At 36.3% G+C, this 21,670-nt stretch overlaps 3 protein-coding genes and 1 long non-coding RNA gene across 5 annotated transcripts; 1 reads left to right on the top strand and 3 right to left on the bottom strand.

Annotated features, from left to right (window-relative positions):
- Positions 1–2,274: 2,274 nt before the first annotated feature.
- Positions 2,275–6,010, bottom strand: LOC137743461 (uncharacterized). Its single transcript, XM_068483356.1, has 8 exons — positions 5,683–6,010; positions 4,856–4,948; positions 4,193–4,404; positions 3,950–4,094; positions 3,791–3,863; positions 3,246–3,392; positions 3,018–3,143; positions 2,275–2,685 (listed from the first exon to the last, which is right to left on the bottom strand). The coding sequence occupies exons 1-8, from the start codon at positions 5,928–5,930 to the stop codon at positions 2,596–2,598; spliced, it is 1,134 nt and encodes a 377-aa protein (XP_068339457.1). The 5' UTR covers positions 5,931–6,010; the 3' UTR covers positions 2,275–2,595.
- An 858-nt stretch (positions 6,011–6,868) lies between these two features.
- Positions 6,869–10,624, bottom strand: LOC137743404 (phosphatidylinositol N-acetylglucosaminyltransferase subunit A). Of its 2 annotated transcripts, XM_068483286.1 has the most exons (9): positions 10,457–10,624; positions 10,102–10,238; positions 9,178–9,750; positions 8,756–8,910; positions 8,250–8,340; positions 8,039–8,155; positions 7,853–7,956; positions 7,302–7,392; positions 6,871–7,216 (listed from the first exon to the last, which is right to left on the bottom strand). In XM_068483286.1, exons 2-9 carry the CDS (start codon positions 10,219–10,221, stop codon positions 7,121–7,123), a joined length of 1,347 nt encoding a protein of 448 aa, XP_068339387.1. In that variant the 5' UTR covers positions 10,222–10,238; positions 10,457–10,624; the 3' UTR covers positions 6,871–7,120. The 2 variants fall into 2 exon arrangements, with proteins under 2 accessions (XP_068339388.1, XP_068339387.1); XM_068483287.1 differs by lacking the exon at positions 7,853–7,956 and having other exon boundaries at positions 6,869–7,216.
- A 2,584-nt stretch (positions 10,625–13,208) lies between these two features.
- Positions 13,209–19,247, top strand: LOC137742154 (uncharacterized). Its single transcript, XR_011069363.1, has 4 exons — positions 13,209–13,349; positions 13,457–13,538; positions 16,773–16,896; positions 19,107–19,247. It is a non-coding gene; the product is annotated as an uncharacterized lncRNA (long non-coding RNA).
- On the bottom strand, positions 19,139–20,849 carry LOC137742153 (transcription repressor MYB5-like). Its single transcript, XM_068481922.1, has 2 exons — positions 20,085–20,849; positions 19,139–19,892 (listed from the first exon to the last, which is right to left on the bottom strand). Exons 1-2 carry the CDS (start codon positions 20,456–20,458, stop codon positions 19,139–19,141), a joined length of 1,128 nt encoding a protein of 375 aa, XP_068338023.1. The 5' UTR covers positions 20,459–20,849.
- Between the last annotated feature and the right edge of the window lie 821 nt (positions 20,850–21,670).

Genomic DNA, 21,670 nt, shown 5'->3' on the forward strand with positions numbered 1-21,670 from the left:
GAAGATGTTTGAAGTTAGAAAACTCACTCTTAATTGAAGAAAAAAATATAATCTCTTTTGTTATTTGGTGATAGTTAAGTCGTACCCTCTTTCGCCTCGCTTATATAAAAATGAAAATATTTATAAAATTACATTTTAATATGATATGGTCTTTTGGCAGACCCATCTACTGGCTAAAAACATATTGACTCAATCGTATTAACTAGTTTAAATGGTATACCTTAATACCTTTTAGTTTTTCATCCTATTGCTTGTTACAACTTTGGGTTTAGTTATGATCATGCTTCAATCCTACTTGATAAACTTCATGATTATGGTGCTTAATCCCGTTGTATAATTTGCAATGCATGCATGGTTCTCACAAGTAGATGTTTTCTTCAATCCAATATAGGGCAAGGTAATTTGAAGCAAAAATGAAATTTTTGTTATGAATATGGAGAGCAACTTACATCGATCATAATGTCATAGTAGTAGTTTACCCAATGCATAGATAAGTTTCTCTCATGAATCCTTAAGAACCACATATAGCTCCCATTGCTTGAAATACTTACCAACTTTTTTCTTTTAATATCTTATACTAAATGATCAATGGTGCACACTTGGGCCTTGACCATCCATGATTTAATTACGATAGGCATGATATTAAAATAGGGGAAGAGATCTTCTCCAGATCTCTTCCACTAAGGTCATCGGATAAAATGATCTGAGCCTTCCAAATTTCATTGAACAACAGCAACAACAAAGTCTTTTCCCATTAAATGGAGTCGGCTATATGAATCCTAGAACGCTATTGCGCTCGGTTCTGTGTCCTTCCAAAGGGTTATGTGTCCTTCCAAATTTCATCCGACAGCCAAAAATTATCACAGCTTTTAAGGGATCAAAACAGGTGGGCCATTGGATGAATTTTGGAAGGCCCGGATCACTTGATCTGGTGACCTTGGTGGAAGAGATTCAGAGATGATCTCTTTCCCTCAAATGGTGTTCAAGCGTGCATTATTTATGATGATAATGTACAATCATCGTGAGCCCACAACGGGGATTTAATTGAAGAAAATATTTTTGCTCACCAGTCTAAAGTGAAGGTGATGCTCATTATCTTATTTTTTTTATCGTTTGATGAGCATCACCATCACTTAATTAGGATAGTGGCAAAAATGGCCTCCTAATTAAAACGGAACTGGATCCCCTCCTGAGCAAAAGGATCTGGGGCATTGAAATTGATCCAACAGCTGTAATTATTATAACTTTTAGAGGAGCTCATTTTTTGTAGCCGTTGAATCAAATTTCAACGGTTCAGATCCTTTGCTCAAGAAGCTTTGCCTCCTAAGATCAGGAGGAGATCCGGTTCCAAATAAAACAGATCTCTCTTGTGCTTTATTATGATTATGATGCTTGACTAATCATGTTGAATTGCCTTTGGGCTCTGGCAGGCTACCTATAAAGAAATGTAAAACAAAGAACAAAGGCAGGAACCAAAAGAATTCACTTTTCTTTTTTGTTAGGATTGTGGAAGTCGACGTTCCATAACAAATTCATTGTCATTAACTGACAATGAAATGGACAATTTTTCGGCGTGGAACAGCTTTTCACGTCCTCACAGGTCTGTCCGAGGAGTACCGTCATAAGCATGAGCGGCCTCCTCATGAGTCATGATCAATCTTTTTTAGTTGGGGTTGGAAGACATACAGTAAAAACAAGGACACATGAAGACATGTTGGTGAAATGTCTCTGGCTTAATTTTGTCTATTTTTTTCATTTTATTATGAAGCGTTATTGCTGACTTTATGGCATTTGAATCCTTGAGAGTCTGCATGGATCGTAGTTTTCAAGTGGGAAAAGAAAATAATAGAGGGGACAGTAAAAAGCAAGCACAAAAGACTAGGATCAATGCAATTCGAATGATTGATATAATGACTCAGTTTGTCTTAATTGTATTATACTCTTGTGTCCTGTGAGTCCAAGATGCCATGCTTTAACAGGACAGAAACAGTAAAACGCCAGATATATGCATCCTAATATGATCTTAACTCTTCAAGTGTTCAAATCATCATGTTAGGGACTAACAATCGGGTACTAATTTGAGTGCTAATGAGCATTTATTTTGTTTCTATGAACGGCTCTGCAGGAGAGATTCTGTCGTGTCATCGCCCGACGACACTCCATACTTTTTTCTCCTACAGATGACATTCAAGCAAACCTATCAACATTGTTTGGAAATAAAAAGAACAACAAAAAATCCCTTAATGTGATTGTAAAATATACACAAAAAACCCCTTAATGTGAATCTTGATATTATATCATTGACTGAAGAGCTGTAAACAGCCATTTTACAAATGTTATTACAAAGAGTGAAAGCTAATGAAAACTTCGCATTTTTGGTAAAGAGTACTGTACAACTTGAAAGTGTAAACACTAATGGTGGCATGCCGAGTTCCAGCAACACTCTATTAGAATGCCACGCCATGACCCCGTTAATAAAACGTCAAAATCAATTGCAATCAACGTCGTCAGCTATTGCTTCTGGGGAGTAATGGCCTCCAAAAAATCAGCATCTTTGATACACAAAGAAACTGCAACGGGGTGACACGCTATGCATCAGGTAGTCGTGGAAATGCTGGCAGGGAGCGCAGCGTGGCGTGCCACAAATGATTCAATCAGCGGATTTACAAGGTCAGGTGCTTCATCCTTCAGATCAGACACATTAACAAATTACAAAATCAGTATTTGTTGTCAATGGGAACATTGTCAGTGTTTTTTCTAATCAAGGTCTTATGTGGGTGATTAATTATATCTGCTAATAGTTAAACGCTAGGAAGTCTTTTCCCTATGCATCTACATTTGGACTACCAAAAACAGTTTCTCCAAGTCCTTCGGATTTTAGCATGCGATACAGAACCACATTGCATAGTCCATGAACCGTCACAAAAACATTTTAAATGACTCCATTAACCTTCATGCATGCAAACTTTCCAAGAGCTAAATTATGACATCAGAATGTTTGTGAGAGAGAGAGAGACCTGAGGGCAGTGGCCAACATTAGGAAGAACAACGAAGTCTTCTACAGAATCAAATTTTCCATATTCACGTCCGAGTTCAATGGGCTCCCACGGATCCTTGTCACCCCAGCCAATCAAAACAGGGCACTGTAAAGAGAAGTGGAAAAAACAAGCTCCATACGTGTTAGTAATGGTAACTTTGATTGGTGTGACGGTTGGTACCACACTTAATCATCTGACGAGACTAACCTTCAATTGAGGCAATAGTTCCTCAGGAAGGGGGCCACCCGAATAACAAATGAACTCCAGAAACACATCTACAGCACCAGGCTCAAGTCCTGGAAGAAGGATTTTTTGAACTAGTTCCTCTGTCACTTGGGAGGTGTCGTGGTAGCACTGAAATGAAAGTTTCTGTATCAGTAACATAATCGAAGCCAAAATGGCAAGAGTGCATGTTCCTAACTTTATAGGTTCTCTAGATAATTTGGAAACAGGTTTCCCAAGGGCAGATGAAAGTTTCTGAGATGTACAATTTGTGCAGCTACATGTTGCTTTAGAGTCTATATGCACATATCTGTTTTCGCTTTGCAACAAAGTTGCAGTACAAAGACTACATTCTTTGAAAAATTCCCGTTGTCTACTTAAAAATTTCCAGTCATATGCTATGAATCTATGATTCTCAACCATGACAGACTCATTGAAACAAAACTATATTTGCTTATCAGATCACCTTGGTTAATGCACTCGTATATTATAAGCTTATGAAAAAATACAATCTCGATATCGAAAAATACCTGGCTAAGGATATTCCTGACAGATTGTGGTGTGGCAACAGTTTTGAAGAAGTATTTGCCCACAGCAGTATTTCTGTCACAACAGCATGACTATCTTGAAATCCTTTTTTACACTATCGAACTCTAATATGGAAAGCAAACTACTTAATCCGCCTTTACCTCAGCAAGTTCTGAAAGGATTTGATCAATGGTCTCCCGTACCAAGGCTGCTTTGTAATATGCAGCATACGAAGAGAAATATTCAAAAGCAGTATGCCCTTGCATAACTGTGGCTCCATAACTGCTGCCTGAAGACCGACAAGTCCTATGTGAAGCCATGAAAAGCACTTGTAAGGTTAGATCTTTTTTGATATCATTCAAAAGGAAAAGTTCAGAAAGATCGAAGGCTCCAAATATCTGTACCTCCGATAGAGTTGCATATAAAGAATGCTTCACCCTTGACAACATCAGTACAAAAATCATTTAGCTGGGTGGCCCATGTCTCAAATGTATAAAACAAAGTTTCCCCAAATTGACGAGGATTTGGTTTGTCTGAGTACCCATAACCAATAAGATCGATAGAGTATACCCTGTGTGATTTTGAAAGAACTGGAAGATTTTTCCTCCAGTGATCACTGTAAAGGATAAAATGCTTATCATATGTACTGAACTTGACAAGTTAAAGCATGGGATGAAAGAGATCATGCACAAGATGAGGGTTTAAGTTCTAGATTGCAACAGAACCCAGAAATTCAGAGTTTGGTCTGTTGGTTTGTTCTTAAGCATTAACGACAGTTTCATCAGCTAATGATCTGACTTATTAAATCTAGTTAGCAACGAATTAACTCTCCCCCAGTTGTGTACAAAATAATCCTACTAGCAAACTAATAGGCAACCAATGTAAATGGTAAAACCATGTACAAGTAAATTTAATGAAACCTCATACCATGCGTCGAGCTAACAAAAATAGATATGTCTCTTGTCTCTCTGTGTGTGAAATCATGACTGTAATTAGCAATTTGTGCATGTAATACCTATAGCAATTAGTTGTCTGCTTATGAGAAGTAATATGTGGATGATGTGGACCTGTTTGCTCCAAAACCATGAATCAAAACTAATGCCGGGCCACTGTTGCCAGCATGCTGATATCGGATAGAATAACCCCTCCAGTTCCATATACTACGGCACACAGAAGAAGGATAACATTAGAAATATATTCATAAAAATTTCAAATAGTTCATATCAATTACAATTCTCACGAATTAAGGGATCAAAGATACAATGCAATGGCAACCGAAACTGGAATACTCTTTAAGGCAACATCTGTGTTCAACTCTCATTGGCGGAACCTATATTGTGCCATATATCAAGTGGGGGATCAAGAACACAAGCTTTATAAAAGCATACGAGCAACTCGATCCGGGTTCACGAGCAACTCCGGGTTCAAGTCTTACTAGAATTCCAACATGAGGCAGAGATATCTCATCCAAGTTTCTCCTTTCTTCCCACTTCTACTAGTTCATATGAGCTCCATTTACCATGGTTCGACTTAGTTTGCATATGATGGTTTAAGATTCAGCTACCTTCTGTCTCATCTTTTTTCAGTTCATACAGCTATGTATGCCGATTTTACCACAATTAAACTTAATATGCATAAATCGGAGTATAACTTATACCAAGTTCAGTCAAAAGTTATTCAGAAATTTCGTACAAAGGCTTTTTGCGGCCTACAAAATAGTTCCCTAACTAAGCTAAATTAAAGTCGTATAATTTGATGATTTGATCCCCAAAGTTCCGTTTGGTTCCCAAGAAACGGGAAACGAAGGACTTCACAAGTGCTTCAGGTATTCCTCCTTTCTGAAACCAAACAGAACCATGAAACAAATGAGTAAGAGAAACTGAAAATATGGTACCTGCTTTGAACTTGGACGTCAGACACATTGTTTACTGAAGTGATTGCTTCAGCACTTGGAGGGCTGGTCTCACCAGTTTGACCATTCAGAGAAGAAAACAGGACAGACCCGTTTGATTTAATTCCAGAAAAATTCGACAGCCTACGAGGAATCTTAACTTGATGGAGATTTTGCATGTTTCTCTGAGAGGAAAATGGTGGAAAATCCAGTTTTGACAAAGATAGAGCGGGAGAGCTGGTGCTTGCCATGGCTTTGATGTGAGAGAGAGAGAGAGAGAGAGAGAGAGAGAGAGAGAGTGATGAAGTATCAACTGAGAGTCTGAGATATGAAGCTCATATGGCAGACATAGATGATTGACTCTTGTGAAAGACAGAAAGCCAACGGTTGTCTAGGCTCGCTCCACGTACCCAATTTGCCATGTACCAATGCCATTGTCCTTATCTTATATTTAAAAGATGCAAGTTTTTGGGCTCTTCATTTCTATTCTCGAAAGTTTGATTTCATCGTCCGCTATAAATTTTTGATTGTGCTCGGAATATGGGCAATATCAAAGTGTAATTATGTTAGTGGAATGAAATTTTATTTTTAAGTTGTTAAAATTTTTAACACAATTATCTCATTAGTTTTATAATGACACAGTCATAGGTCTGTTGTTTCTAAACTTTTTGTCTTCTCTGTGTCTCTTTTATAATTTATTAACACGTGTCTTTCAACTTGACAAAAACTTAACAATGTTAACTTTATTTTTTTTTTCATTAAAATTTGAATTTCCAAAAATCCTCTGGGCACAACCACCTCAACCCCGCTGGAAAAACATAGTCATCCTCCAGTGTCTCTGAAAATCAATAAAAAGTCTTACATAAATTTTCAATATCTCACGGTGCGGTGAGAGTGAAAGCAAGTAGATTTTAAAATGATTTTTTTTCACAAATTTCCGAAATCGCCTAGAAACCATGATGCGTTACTAAGCAACTTTGAACACTATCTAAGTCTGTACAATATCTATTTTGTCATTTATTTATACTATAAGTTTATAACAAATGAATTAGTAATATCAAGTAACTCTATATTAGTTACAGGTTTATAAATTTGTGAGTGTAAATCAAGCCAATTAGCCAAGGCAATGTTTCCATCCCCTTACACCAGCGTCGAATCTCTCTCCTATAAATTAGAGTAGCTCATCAAAAGAAAAGTACTAAGCCTTCAAGTTTGGCGCTGTATAAACTTTCAAATATAAAATATCCATCAAAACTTGTAAGAAAGTTGCGATACAAGCGACAGACAATCATCGTTTGTCTGGTAAATTCGAAATCTTGAACAAAATTGATTACATGCAAGGACTAAACTGATGCTACCAACTGAAATCAACATAAAGAAGAATCAGGTCAATCCTATGCATCCCTACCAAAAAATAAAAAAATGTCAATCTGGAATGCAGTCATCTCGAGCTGTGGTTCGCATTGTCCAGCGAAATCCCTTCATCTTGATCATGGGACAGAACGAAATCGGGCACCTCTTCAATATCCTCTTCAGGCTGATGGACAATGAAAGGAAGGTAATTAAAAACGGAAATCGTGTTAATGCGGAAATTCAAAGAACTTGCACAGAAACTTTACAACCTTCCATAGTTGCAGCAGATGCCATAACAGAAAGTCAATGATCATAACCAAGCAGAAAATCTTTCCAGCCCAAGCTCCACACGAGAGGTATCTACAATAAACAAATTAAGTAATTAGCAACCCTCGCCCCTAAGATGTTTCTGCATTCTCGAGACATCAAGATAATAATGACACAAAGTTCTAAATCCATCACTGCCTCCTGATCAAGTTTACGTCTTGGCATCCAATTAAGGCAGCTTAACTAAAAACCGGTGTCACATTTTATAACAAGAAAGTACACAAACACCGTCTCCTATGCTTGCAATCACTATTAAGCTAATGGATCTAGAGATACAACATTCAGTCTTTGGAATGCAAAAATAACCAATGGTGCATCCTTTTCACCCCAAAACGATGAAGAGAAACTCAAGCAGATCACTGTGCTTTTACAGCCATTGATGTGATGAAGAGAATAAATGATCACATTCCTATGCACAATGAAGTTCTAAGAACAAGACTCAGCCAAACATCTCTATGAGCATGCAATTTAGATGTAAATTCTGACAACACACCGTGAGAGTCGTTGCAAAAGATTTTGATTTGAGCATTTCAAAGCACGGTCATAAACAATTTCTGTCCGTTTCGCCACATCATGCCAATTGTACAGTTCCTTCATCTAGAAATAAAGAAGCACATTTTAACCACTGTACAAGTAGTAATCTTTGTCTAAAGATCACAATCAATGAAAGAGCACTCACTCGATTGTGCATTTCTTGTGGGTCGATTGTAGGAAGTATAGATATTGCCTTCTCTATTGCTTGAACCATATCACTAGGATCTGGTTTTGCAAGTACAACCATGTCATCTGGAAGTACCTATGTACAGAACTGAGGTTAGCTAAAAGCTCTAAAAGGTCCAGATTCCACAAACACTATTCTACTAAGAGATGGATGATTTCACATTTCATACCTCTGGGACACCTCCTACACGTGTACTGACTGTTAATAATCCACAACTGGCAGCCTCTAAGATCGCTATGCAAAAAGCTTCAGTTAAAGAACTGCAATGAGGGTAAAAATCGCATCACATGAGAACTATGCCAGTCACAACTACAACTTGTCGGCCTGAGTGGCGTTTCTCCAGAGTTTCCACGGTAAGCTAGTCAGAAAAAGAACTATGCTGCGATCATTTGCACGCTATTGCAGCTCCTAATTTACTTATGTTTCAATTTGTTGATAGGATCACTGCCTTTAGAAACACCAGTGTTCAACTTCAGATAGAATCGAATTATAGCTGTTGTGATATTTCTATTAAAGAAAGTGAGCCAATTTGACTAGTGGTACAAGTAAACGACCAAATCCCAACAATTTAATTTTTTTTCACATAATTTGGTGTAGTTACAAAAGAAATTACAGACACTGCTCTACAGTTCTTGAAAGGAGAGGAATCATGTGAAAGAATATATTGACACGTACCTATTTAAGAATATATGGCCAGAAATTAGGACAGATCGTACTTTAGAGTGTTGCACAGCACCTAGCATTTCAACTCGATCTTGAAGAGAATGTTTTTCCCTCATTTCTTCCAACCGCACACGTTTAGGTCCATCTCCTCCAACAATGAAACGAACCTAACCACACATTTCTGAATGAGATGATTGAGTGCTAAATGACTATGCCAATAATTACATCCAATAATGCTAAGTTTCAAATTTCAAACTACCCTCAACATTTTCGTTATAATAAAAACATTCCTTTAGGTTACGGCTTCATGCACCAAAGTAGTTTTACAGGTAATAATGCTGACAAGTTATAAATATATGAACATTTCAATACGCAAATGGGGAAAATATTAGAAATCAAATATTTCATCTAATGCCATGTTAAAATAAACTCACATTGGGATATAAACGGCATACTTCTGGAATAACTTCAACAAGTAGATCTGCACCCTTTCGGTAAACCAATCTACTTATAACAACAATTACAATTTCATGACTACTCAGTCGTTCTGGTGCAGGCTTGAACATAGCTGTGTCAACAGCATTAGGTATTACAAAGACCTTTTCTGGTGGCAAACCTGACCTTAGCACTGTGTTTTCCTTGCTTGTATGAGAAACACAAATGGCCTGACTTACTTCTGCCAAAGTAAACTGCAATACCTTGTTCATGTGTATGCTTCCGGCATCAGCAAAACCATAGAGTGAATGATCAGTAAATACGACTTTGTACCCCATTGTGCGTGCGTGCATCAAAGCCTCATGGCAAAGAGTTGAGAAAGCTTGATGTCCGTGGACCAGCGATATTTTTTCTCGAATAAGGATGGTCCTTACAATTGGAAGTGTCCCATAAAAGGTGGGAAAAGTATTCTGCATGAGAAATGGTTTCCATGGTACGTAATACACTTTCAGACCACCTGTCATATATCTCACACCAGAACGGTTGTTGTAGGCATGAGTCATTACCACCACCTAAATAATCAAACAATGAAATTTCACTAGTCAACAACTAATCGAACAAAGGAAGCTGACTTGTATCATGAAAGAACTTCATTACTATCACTTGGCAGATACAATGTTCGGAACATATTAAAAAATAACAAGTATGTATCTGATATATAAGCTGACACCAGCCGCCTCTCATTCCATCGATCGTTACTCTAAACAAAACAGAGTTCCATCCAATGCCCCCATTACCGAGATGGGAGCTCTGACATCAATGTGAAGCAAAACCAACTTGATAGCATTGTGAAATAAATCAAAACAGCAGTTTCAATTCGAACTTTCGCTTTTCAGAAAGTGGAAGTGACAATGTGTTCTGACCTTGTGACCGAGCTTGAGAAGGCATTGTGAGAGATAATAGATGTGATTCTCCACACCACCGAAATTGGGATAGAAAAAATCAGAGACCATCAAAATTCTATGCCTTTTCCTCTCACCCATTTCTTCAATTCAATTTCCTGCAATTAATTCAACAAGAAAAAAAAAATCAATCTTTATGAGAAAAAAGATATTACCGCTTGTTGTAAATAATGGATTTTTGTTATGATCCGAACCCAGATAAAATATATGGCAAACTACATTGCTAAAATTCTGTAAAATTCTGAGCTTTGATTAGTCGATGAGCTTAAAAATATGAAATGGGATTTGTGAAAGAGAACGAGAGAAGCCAAATTACCTGAATATTACAGGGCAGCTGGATCGGAAAAGCTGAAGGCTTCGGTGAATTTGATAAATCGCATCTCAAATTTAAAATCCCTAATTTGAGAAATCGGAATTGGGGGCGGGTCGATGGAGAGAGCGCGCGCTCGCACGCATGGGCAAATATGGAAGTTCAATTTTTGTGACATTATTTTACTAGTGCTGCTATACGCACCCAACGTCTTTATTTTCTCTCTCACCATAAAATGTGAAAACAAAACTACTTTTCTTGTTTTGTTCAAAAAAAAAAAAAAAATCAAAGAGATGTGGACCGTTAGATAAAAATTCAACGGTTATAATTATTATAATTTTAAAGAGATCCGTCTATTTATAGTCGTTGGATATAAATTCTAAGGTCCACATTCCTTGGTCACGAGGATCCTCATCCTTAAATTAGGAGAGGATCCTGGTCCCTCTTTTCCCACCCATCATTGCTAGAGATTTTACAATATGACTGGTACACGGGGTGACACATCACGTGTCATTATACAAATAAGGTAATATGTGTGCTACAAAATTAATAACTTAAAAAATAAAAATTTTTACTATTTCTATTAAAACACGTAATATACCACTTGTATTTTCATTAAAATGAAAATCTTCACTACCGTTACCCCAAGGCCCCAACATCCTGCTCACTGGCATCCCCATCCGATCCCAATTATTGGCCGCTTAAACACCCAATCATATCCTTCTCTTGTAACATGTTTTTTATTCTATTTTAAATTCTTTAAATAACATTTTATTATTAATTTTTATTTAAATGTAATTAAACTAGAAAGAAGCAAAACCGCAAACACCATCCAAAACATCTCCACGGTCGACCACAAGGGTGATGCAGTAGGTGAAAAGATAAGACATCGGATGGATATGAAAGCATGTCATTTTATAGAGCAATGTAAAATATTTTCTTGAGCGAAAAAAATGTGAAAATAATTTTATTATTTTAGAATGTAAATTAAGTTTAATTTTTTTTCCCTACTCTCAACAGCTGTATTTTTCAAGTAAAATACTAAAATGCTTTTTGTTTGGTCTAACAAAATATTGAAATGTTTATACTTGTCAAGTTGTGTACTTATTTTATTCATATAAAATTCTACAAGCTTTGTCAAGTAACGTTGTACTTGTACTTATGTAAATGTTTTGATGAATCCACACTTTGGAGTCGACATAGCACACATCTGAGAATTATGTACTTTTAATTTCTTTGAAACGAGTTTATAGCTCAATTAAATACCTAGTTCAAAGGATATATAAAAAGGAAAACTAAAGAAAAGGTTTGAAAATTTTGAGTTTTAATAATAATGACAAAATAAAAGGTAAAATGAATAGTAACATGATTGACTTTTTAGTGTAAAAATATGATTTTTCGTTAAAATGAACAGTACCGAAAGCTTTTCGTTAATGTTCTCTATATAAAAATTATTTTCAGTTTCTCCTCTTTCAATATCGCATCTTAAAACCTGTTAGGGGGACAATTGTTGAGTTGGGTTCTAAAATTGGTGGCAATTGGATAAAAATTTAGAAAATACGAAGAACCAACTAGTTTGGTAAGTGCTTGGATTTGTGGTTGAAACATAGATCGTAAGAATGTAGAATGTTTCATCAAATTTTGGCATCTCGTATCTGAGTGGGAATTGTATGTTGAGCTGTAGAATGGTAGGTTCCATGTCCTTTGCTTAGATGTGTTTGACTTTTGAACAAAAAATAAAATTCTGACCGTCGGCTGCTAATTGGTTATAACATATATCAGTACATGCAGTTTTCTATAGGCAAGCCAATTTTTGGAGCATTGCTCTTTAACTGTAAGTATTCCAGCAATTGGGTCCATAATACTCTAATTTGTCCAAAAGTTAATTTACTTTCTCATTTTATAATCAGCATTCGTTTTTTTTTTTTTTTCGAACTTTTAAATCATTCCACATTAAACATATTTAGTTGTCAGTCGTAAGGCCGCGATATTATTGTTTCTGATTTTTTGGCGTAATTATTATTAAATAACCATTAGGTTTGAAAATTTTCAATTGTCAAGAAATGAGACAGTAATGTATATCAAGCTAACAGTCTCCCTCGCATCCAAACCCATTATGCCTTTGGAGATCGAAACAACAAACATACACAATGGAATAAGTACAACCCCCACCCTTCGAAGGATAACTGAAAATATTTGGGGCGCAGGGGTTGGAGGTTTAGGACCTTTATGGAACCAAAGCTTTAATACCTTATTAGAGAATGAGTCAATAATGTATATCAAGCTAACAACCGCTACATTAGCTAAAAACCTAGTTAGGTTAACACATGCGCATATTTGAAAGTTAGGTACACATATGGAATCTAGAATTAAATGTTGAGGCAAGTGTTTGACAAGTTTGTAGAGTTCATTACACTAAATTCTACGGCACCGAAATCCTCAAATCGAGCAGTTTAGTGCGGACTGCAGAGATAGGTTTATCCCTCCAACGTAGTACACAAAAATACTACAAGCAGATGTTAAAATCTAGGATCTCAAAAAAAATGCAGATAGAGACTGTGAGCTGATAGGAGGATGGAAGAAGGAAAAGGAAGTATTTGGCAGCAAAAATTTAGACTAGAAAGTTTGGTCCGTCTAACAAAACACTCTGACCTTTTTCTTTTGTGTTAGAACGTTTGGTTGGGTTTTACATTTTGCTCACCAAATATTAGCCGGTAATCCTCTTGTAAACAAGACAAAATCTACCGGTCAAATCCCAGACATACCATTCCAACTATAAGCCCCCATTGCACTGGCTCTAGCCTCTAGTGAGCTGCAAGTTTTGGCCAGCAACACCTGAAAGACGCGTGTACTTCCCTCTCAAAAACTGCAAAAACTGGGTGCTTAAAGAAAAATGATTGTAAGAGCTTTCTACAACACGAAGTTTCTTTCTTACAACTTTTTCCAGTTTCAACGTTTATTTTAAGTTACTGAGATTTCCATGACCCCATTTGATCATTACGTCAGTCTCGTTGAGCAGCAATCCATTCGGCGAAAAGGTCTCGAACGACGGAGATCGTGTCCAGTTTTCGAGGACAAATATGTTTTGGTAAGTCATGAAAAACTTTTGCTTCTTGTTTTCTGTTTCAATGGTCTTTTGCTTTCATCTTGTGATGATACTTGTTTTCTTCAAGTTTGTGAATGTTAAGTGCTTTTTTGAGAAGCGGGATGGATTATGCGTGGACATGGTATGCTTTTGCTTATTATCTAAGTTAGCCAGCCTGCCCAACAACGTTAATATCATCATTAAGTTAAATGAGGCTCAAAATTTGTAGCAAATTCCTACTGTGTTTTCTCTCTTTTATCTGTTTTTTCATGTTTATATGTTTTTTTAGCTACGAGAAAACTCTTGCGACGCATTCCATAGTCTATATGTTCCTTCTTGTTTGCTTTGGTGGTTGTAGAAGTTTAAGATTTGAGATTAAGAGTTCTTGTGGGATTTACCTTGTTTTCTTAAATTTCGAAGACTTATTTGCATTAGCATTTAGGAAGAGAAAAAGCCTCACCATGCGCTTGTTAGATAAGAAATATAGTTCGAAAAGGATACATATATCATTCTAGTACCAAATATTTGAATGGAAACTAAATATTCAATCTCATTTTACCATATGAATTACATTTTTATCACCTTTTTGGAATCATTTTTTCATACTAAAAAAATCAATATCACGACCACACACATGATAAAAGTACGCATTGAGCTATTTTTTTCACATTTTTTATTTTATTTTTGGGATGCTTTCTACCATTTGTCCTGTGAAAAAAACGTTATTATAGCTTGAAAAAATGCACCATTAATTGTGTCCATTTAAGACCCCCTTGAAATTATGACCCACCAGAAGGCAAATTCTCAAAGCTTGTCGCCTTCGATAAAAATAATTCAATATGTCAGGAATAGTACCATGTACATTCGTGTCATAATATAATTGATTGTAAAAAAAAATTCAAATTTTAAAGTAATAATATTATTACACCTGGTATACCGTTCGGGTACCCAACACACTAAAAAATCTATCGCCTTTGACCCCACGAATTTTAATACAAAACAAGATAATACTCCTTTTTTATGTTCTTCATGAATTAGAATTGACTTGAATAAAGTTTTTAACCCTTTACTCCTAGAAGAGTACCCCAAGAAAATAATTTGTAAACTGCAATTTGCTAAGATTACACCTTGATGCATGTTAATGATGATAAAGAACTGCAATTTACCATAATATTTGTAAACTATTTTTTGTACAAGCCATGTTGAGAAGGAAGACTCGAACAAATGGTCTCAAATATAGAGTAGTGAAAGTAAATTTGTTTAATCACTTGAATTGCAAGTCTGTAAATAACAATGAAAAAGAATATCATCATAAAACCGCATTTTTTGTTAGAAGCTTTCCCACCCAATAGTTGACTATGCAGATATAGGATCTAAAGAGCAAACACGAATGGCTAGCTTAGCTTAGATTGGTAGTTGATACGCTTGTATCAATGTTCACGGACATGGACATCAATGGAGTGTTAGATATATATGTATATCATGAGGAAATAGAAATTAAGAGAACATAAGTTTTAAAGAGTCAAACAAGTTGCAGTAGAAGCTACTGAATTGGTATGCAACAGGTCAACCATCTACCAATCGCAGAAGACTGGTAGTTTGAACTTTAAGGGGAGAGTCAGATGCAACAATTTTGGGATATTCAGGTCACACCACAATGGAAGCCACTAGGAATAGCCTAGTGGTGAGGGTGTGCCGGAGTGGGTAAGGGGTGGGGTAGATTATGTCCCAGGATCGAGGCCTGTGTGGGTGGGGTGGGGTGAAAAAAAAAAAAATTGAAAAAAAAAAAAATAAATAAATAAAAAAGAGGTCACACCACAATGGTCCTCAGGGCTAAATGTCTAACGGCCCATTTAGAATTCAATGGCTGTTAAAATCAGGCCACATACCCAATACCAAGGTAGGCTTCTGTTTCCTTCCCTTCCAGTTTGCTAGAGCTCCAACTCCACCAGGTTAAATTCTTCAAAAATTATTATAGGATAGTAGAAATAAAATGCTTGCATGTGCCTCGACGGGATTAAAAAAGTACTGCATAATCATTATGAAGATATATATGTGTGCGTAATTCTCATGGATTGCATTTGTAATACCCTTTGGCAAAGTTTGGTTAAGGGATTTCCAAGTCATGGGATTGAAAGCCAAATTGTAAAGAAAATGATCACAAAATGTTGGATATAATGGATTAGGAAATGTACCATGCGTAGAGCATTACAAAGACATGTAAGAGAGATTTGTAAATGATATATGGATTAACTAATCCTTCCTATCCAACATTTTGTTATCTTTTTCTTTGTAATTTGGCTTTTAATCTTATAACTTGGAAATCCCTCACGCAAACATAGCATTTATGTAACGGTTTATAGTTTTGTTCTTTACTAATTTAGCCTTAATGCCTTGATACTTTGTCCCTCATCTAAACACAACCCAACCCAACTAATTTTATAGCTCATATTAAAAGACATGAAGTTTGTGAGACCACATGGTTAGAGGAGATGCTCGTGAAAATATTTAGGCTTTTTATCAACAAAAAGAAAAGTTAGGATTTTAATTGTTGTAATATATCTATTGTAACTCTATAAACAATATATGCTTTTAGAAGCGAAGATGTAAGTTATTTAGGGTCTCAGAAAACGAAGTGTAAGCTTTGAGGCGGTGAGGGGTAAACTTGTCGTGTCATTGCTCTACTAAGAAAAAAATGTAATATTAGGAATATTAAATTTTTAAGAGTGATGCTAGAAAGGTTAAATTTGTAAACAAAATTTGCAAACTAAATTATGTGTTACCAATAAGAAATGAACACATTTACCAACGCTTAAGTATTAATCCAATTATCAATTTTCATGTCACTTAGTTTACAAAATTTTGTTACAAATTTAATCTCCCTATCATTACTCAATTTCTAAACCAAATTTTGTAAACCAAATGATGTGAATGTTGATGATTGGATTATGACTTTGTGTTGATTAGCATGTTTATTTTCTATTGGTGACACATCATTTAGTTTAAAATTTTGGCCTCCCTAGCATTGTTCTAGCTATGATAAAATATACGAGATGTCATAGAGGGAGATAGGGTGCAATAAGCCATTAGTCAGGTGTGTGAGCCATCTTCTATCTTAAATAAGTAGAACGAACATGTTGATGTTATCCAACGGTTAGCATATGATTAACATGCATATATGCATCAAGGGCGTGTACTCCACTGATTTCGTTTTTTTCTCCATGCATGGTTCTGCAGGAAGCTCACACGACGATCGCATCAGAAATGTTGGGAGGGAGACCGATTGAAAGTAATCAACAAAATCTTGTTCCACAGATGATCAAGTCTACACATTGAAGAATTATATCATGTTCTGCTATGAGTAAGTGACTTTCATCCTTGACATGTATGCATATTGCATAATATTGCACGATGACTTAATTATATAGCTTCTCGATTAATTGGTGTTCGCTGAGAACCTACATATATCGTCCGTGGACTGAACATACTGCCTACTAATTCTATCTAAACACAATCTGCATACCAAATGTTCTAGAAAACCCCAAAAATATACTGTTCTGGAAATGTTCATGCTGCAAATCATTTAGCATTTAGCATTTTTACTACGAAAGAGATATATTTCAGCACCACAGTATAATTCTCAAATATATATGAGTGCTGCTTTAACAAATACCACCTTTGCCTATCAATTACCCTCGACCACTCAAACTCATGGCAATTTAACTGTCGCTTTATATTTAAGTCCCTATGTTATAGGCTTTGAGAATCTTCAACCTGGGTATTCTGAATGCCATTTTTGTTTCCTATAGCTTCCATCTTTAGTTCTCTCAGTTACCTTCACAATACCTACTTCACTCAAACACATAGATGTATACGGGATAGATTACGATAGTACACTAATGCCCAAAAATACATGCACACTATTTCAAATAGACAAATGGCTACAAAAATGCATACCAGAATAGAAAACAGACGAATTATTCATAAAGTAGTTGATCACAAGGTTATATATGCTAAGTACCTTTTCATATTGATATGTGGCCTGGCCTGTGGCAATTAGCCTATCGCCACTGCTATCAGTGGTTTTAGGAATCAGTAACAGTAGCTTAATTAACCCCAGATTTTTCGTAGTATAACTAGCTTGAGTTTAAAGTTATGTACGGTTAGAACTTCAAGCCTTTAATAAAATTAATGTCTTCTAAGGTGTATATGTATGAACAGGTTTGAGTACTTGTGTTCAAATTAAACGGTTATTCACCTAACAGAAAGCAAGAATACGAGCTCACTACTAAAGTTTGCACCAAAACATATTTCTAACTAATACCATGCATTGATCTTTCATTTATAAGAACTTTTTAATCTTTCTTTCTCTTTCTCTTGTTCATTTTACATCAGTAGTTGTGTCTATAACCTTGATACATTGTTGCAATATTCCCTATCCTAACCGTTTAAGTTTTTGGAGCTAGTCGTGTATAAGGAAATGATAAACACTACTATGTTTCATGTTTTTGTTATCACCTCAAATGTTTTTGATGATTTAGATTGTGAATGTGACATCTTAATATCTACAATGATTATAACCTTTTATGCACGCAAGATCTTTGCCTTGTAACGTATTTTGGATTCATATCTAGCTTCATTTACTCATTTTTCATACTTACCCTCAACGATCAATTTGTTTAAAATATGGTTGTAGAACTAGTCTTTTGTCTCCCAGATGCATCATATGCTACATGTAATAAGATTTCAGAAAGATGTCAAATATTTACCACGCTTGGGCACAAAATGAAAGCAGATATACCAAAAAACATTAGTACAAGATTTATTTGGGATTTAAGAAAAGAAGATTTTTATATGTTCATGTCATCTATATATGTATATCTGATTGTCATAGATCATTAGTTTCTAATTAGTATATATATGAGATATAAACATCAAAGAATAGATTAAGTCCCAATATTGATAATGAATGTAAAGTGAAAGCTTCACTGTTTAAGAACTTTCGGGATATTTTGCACCTTCTTCTTCATTGAATTAACATGTCGATCCCCCTCCATGAACTTGTGCATGCGGTGAAGATCACACTTTAGAAAGAATGAACAGATATATAATTTCCTTCCATGAAGATTAACTTTAATTAAGCATCTTACACTGTATGGATGTATGCATGCAAAGTGTTTAGCTCTTTTGTGCATTTATCATCAGGGTTACAAACCCTATATGTGTATGCAAAGTGATAAATGTGGCAGATGTATAAAACATGAAATTGATTCACGCATAAATTACTCTACATACTTCTAAATACAAATTAATTAACATTGATCAAATTTATGCTTGTTTTACAATACCGGTAACATATATAGATAGATAGATGATATTACAAACGTGATCGACAATACATTGATATACGACCCCATTCGTAGAGCGATGTTGGGGTAGTCGAATAATTAAGAATAGAGATAGCACACACAAAATCACATTTCATATGATATTTCAAACCCTAGCTAGGACTAATTTCTACATATAAATTAACTAATTAAGCAACTGCATTGCTTGTTAAAACATGCACAGTGCGATTGATCAATCAAACAGGTGGCTAGCTGCTACTCCGTTGGATCATTAACCCTCTGGTGATCATTTTGGATGAAAGCAGAAGACATGAGCACAGCAGACTCCCAGCCAAATGTTGATGGCGCCGTAGTACTAGCACCAGTCATAGTAATCAAAGGAAGGTTCTCGGAACCAGCAGCAGCTGCGTGTGCACTAACATTCCCATTCTGCAGTACTTGTTGCAATTGGTGTTGTCCATGAAATGGATCCTCATTGATCAACGAATTCAGAAACGAAGAGAAGACGTCATCCGCACAACAGTTGATGTCGTCGTCCTCTTCATTTCCTCCTCCCCCAAGTAGTACTCCACCGTGGCTGTTGTTGCTCCTCAAACTCAAAGTACCCGTTGCCGTGGCCGAAGAAGAAGCATCGGGATTGTTGATGGACGTGATCATATTTGCATAGCCATGGACTATAGTGCCCAGATCATGATCATCAATTGCGATGTTTCCACCATTACGGCTGTTATTTGGATCCCCTTCTTTATGGACAAGACGATCAGAAGGGGGACTAGGGTTAGGGTTTGAGAACCGATCATTGGCTTTGGAAGAAGAAGCAACAGCAGTTGATTTGTTTGTGTTGTCCACGTCGGCATCATCAGCAGCAGAGTGATGATCTGGATTGAGAGGCTTGTGGGTTCTGGGATCTATGCCTTGGTTTATCAGCTTCTTGCTCAGGTGTGTGTTCCAGTAGTTCTTTATCTCATTGTCCGTACGGCCTGGAATCCTCCCAGCTATCAAAGACCACCTGCACACATCCAAATTAATTAAACCCTAAATTTTATATAATGGATATCAACAGTGAAACCCTAAACCCAAACATGTAATAAAATGGTGATAAATTTGTAGGGTGGATATATGGATATTGTTTGTCGAAGAAAATCGCGACAAATTAGTTTCTCTGAAATCTAACAAATGTAGTGTGTGTGTGTAAATGTACCGATTGCCCAGAAGGCGATGGAGGCGAAGGATGAGATCTTCTTCATCGGGGGCGATCTGGCCGCGCTTGACAGAAGGGCGGAGATAGTTCATCCAGCGGAGGCGGCAGCTCTTACCGCAGCGGAGCAACCCAGCCCGCTTGGGAAGGGTCCGCCACCGTCCCTCCCCTTCTTTCTTGATGTAATTTGCTAGCAGCTCGTCCTCTTCGGGAGTCCACGGCCCTCTCTTCAAACCCACCTTTGCGCAACACGGCGTCTTGGTCCCTCCAGCAACCCCAGCCGCCTTGCTCGACGAGGACGACGCTGTTATCGTCGTTTGCATCTTAGCACTTGCTGCTGCTGCTGCTGCTTTCGACGAAGGCGATGGGTTCCTCATTGTAAAGCTTTTTCAGTGTTTTTTCTTCTTCTTCTGAGTAGGAGTGGATCGAATGCGAATACAAATGGAGATTTTGATATTTTGAGAACCTGATCTTGTTTTTCTTACTTCTGTGAGGTTTTAAGATGCTGTGTCTGCGTGTGTAGGTAGATTTAGTTTTGCATCTTTAATTTGTTTGGTATTGAGGATGGGGGATGAGAGATAGAGAGAGATGAGAGATGGAGAGCCGAGACACACAGTGCTGGGTTTTGTTGTAATAATATTCTAATAGGCAGCTGAATATACACTCTCACGCACCACTCTATTGCTTTAACACCACTCGCATTATTAGTGCTATATTAATTGAGGGGGTAGCTGAGTGATATTCTTTGGCTCCACTATCTCACTAACAAAAATATCGTTGTCTGCTGCTTTTGGTTAATTCAGCCTCACGTGTTGAGGGCGTAGCTGAGTGATTTCTTGTTGAATCGAATGAATGACTCGACTTGATGACCTTACTAAAAAATGATAATATTAAGCAGACCAAATTTTTAAACAGATTTGTAAATAAAATGATGTTTCACTAATAGAAAATAAGAATATTAATCAACAAGCAAGTGATCATTTACTACAGTGATGAAAAAGTGTTGCAATTTTGCATGACGGCGTAGGTTCGAATCCTGTCGGTGGCTAATCTAACATTTAAATTAATAACGCTATCATTTCATTCAAAAAAAAAAAATTGTTAATCAACAACAGTTGAGTAATAATTAAATCATTAACAACTATTTACAAAATTTGGTTTAAAATTTTGATCTCAATTTAGTGCACTCACAATGTTTTTACTTTTATTGTTTCATGGTACTGGAGTTCTTACATTTAATGTATATCTCAAAATTTTACGTAATTTCTATGGTTATAATTTTCTTATTAGTTGAATTACGAAAAAATAATAGTGACTTGAGCACTTATATGACGACTTTCAGTCATTGATTTTAATCAATTTATTCACTTATTGAACAAAAGACCTTGAATGCATGAGTTAATCATCTTAATTACTTACAAACATACAACCTTTTGCTTTTTTGTTTATACTTTCAGTTCTCTATATTTCTTTCAATTACACCGCGTGTGGGAGAGTTTTAGACTAACCTTAGTTGAATGCGCGTGGGAGTGTGGGAGTTTGAATCATGAAGTGAAGCAGCAAAGGACAGCGAGGATGGTTAAAGGTAG

The sequence above is a fragment of the Pyrus communis genome, chromosome 8 (genome assembly GCF_963583255.1).
Source record: "Pyrus communis chromosome 8, drPyrComm1.1, whole genome shotgun sequence".
NCBI lineage: Eukaryota > Viridiplantae > Streptophyta > Magnoliopsida > Rosales > Rosaceae > Pyrus > Pyrus communis.

Bases quoted from the DNA above. Each gene is read 5' to 3' on its own strand.
- LOC137743461 (XM_068483356.1), bottom strand. From the start codon at position 5,930: ATGGCAAGCACCAGCTCTCCCGCTCTATCTTTGTCAAAACTGGATTTT. The intron at 3,864-3,949 runs GTAAAGGCGGAT...CTGTTGTGACAG, and splicing joins TCCTTTCAGAACTTGCTGAG to AAATACTGCTGTGGGCAAAT. The intron at 3,144-3,245 runs GTTAGTCTCGTC...TTCTCTTTACAG, and splicing joins AACTATTGCCTCAATTGAAG to TGCCCTGTTTTGATTGGCTG.
- LOC137743404 (XM_068483286.1), bottom strand. From the start codon at position 10,221: ATGGGTGAGAGGAAAAGGCATAGAATTTTGATGGTCTCTGATTTTTTC. The intron at 8,156-8,249 runs GTATGAAATGTG...TTCTGTACATAG, and splicing joins GTGTAGGAGGTGTCCCAGAG to GTACTTCCAGATGACATGGT. The intron at 7,393-7,852 runs GTGTGTTGTCAG...TGTTTATTGTAG, and splicing joins CTTTTGCAACGACTCTCACG to ATACCTCTCGTGTGGAGCTT.
- LOC137742153 (XM_068481922.1), bottom strand. From the start codon at position 20,458: ATGAGGAACCCATCGCCTTCGTCGAAAGCAGCAGCAGCAGCAGCAAGT. The intron at 19,893-20,084 runs GTACATTTACAC...GGATGTGTGCAG, and splicing joins CATCGCCTTCTGGGCAATCG to GTGGTCTTTGATAGCTGGGA.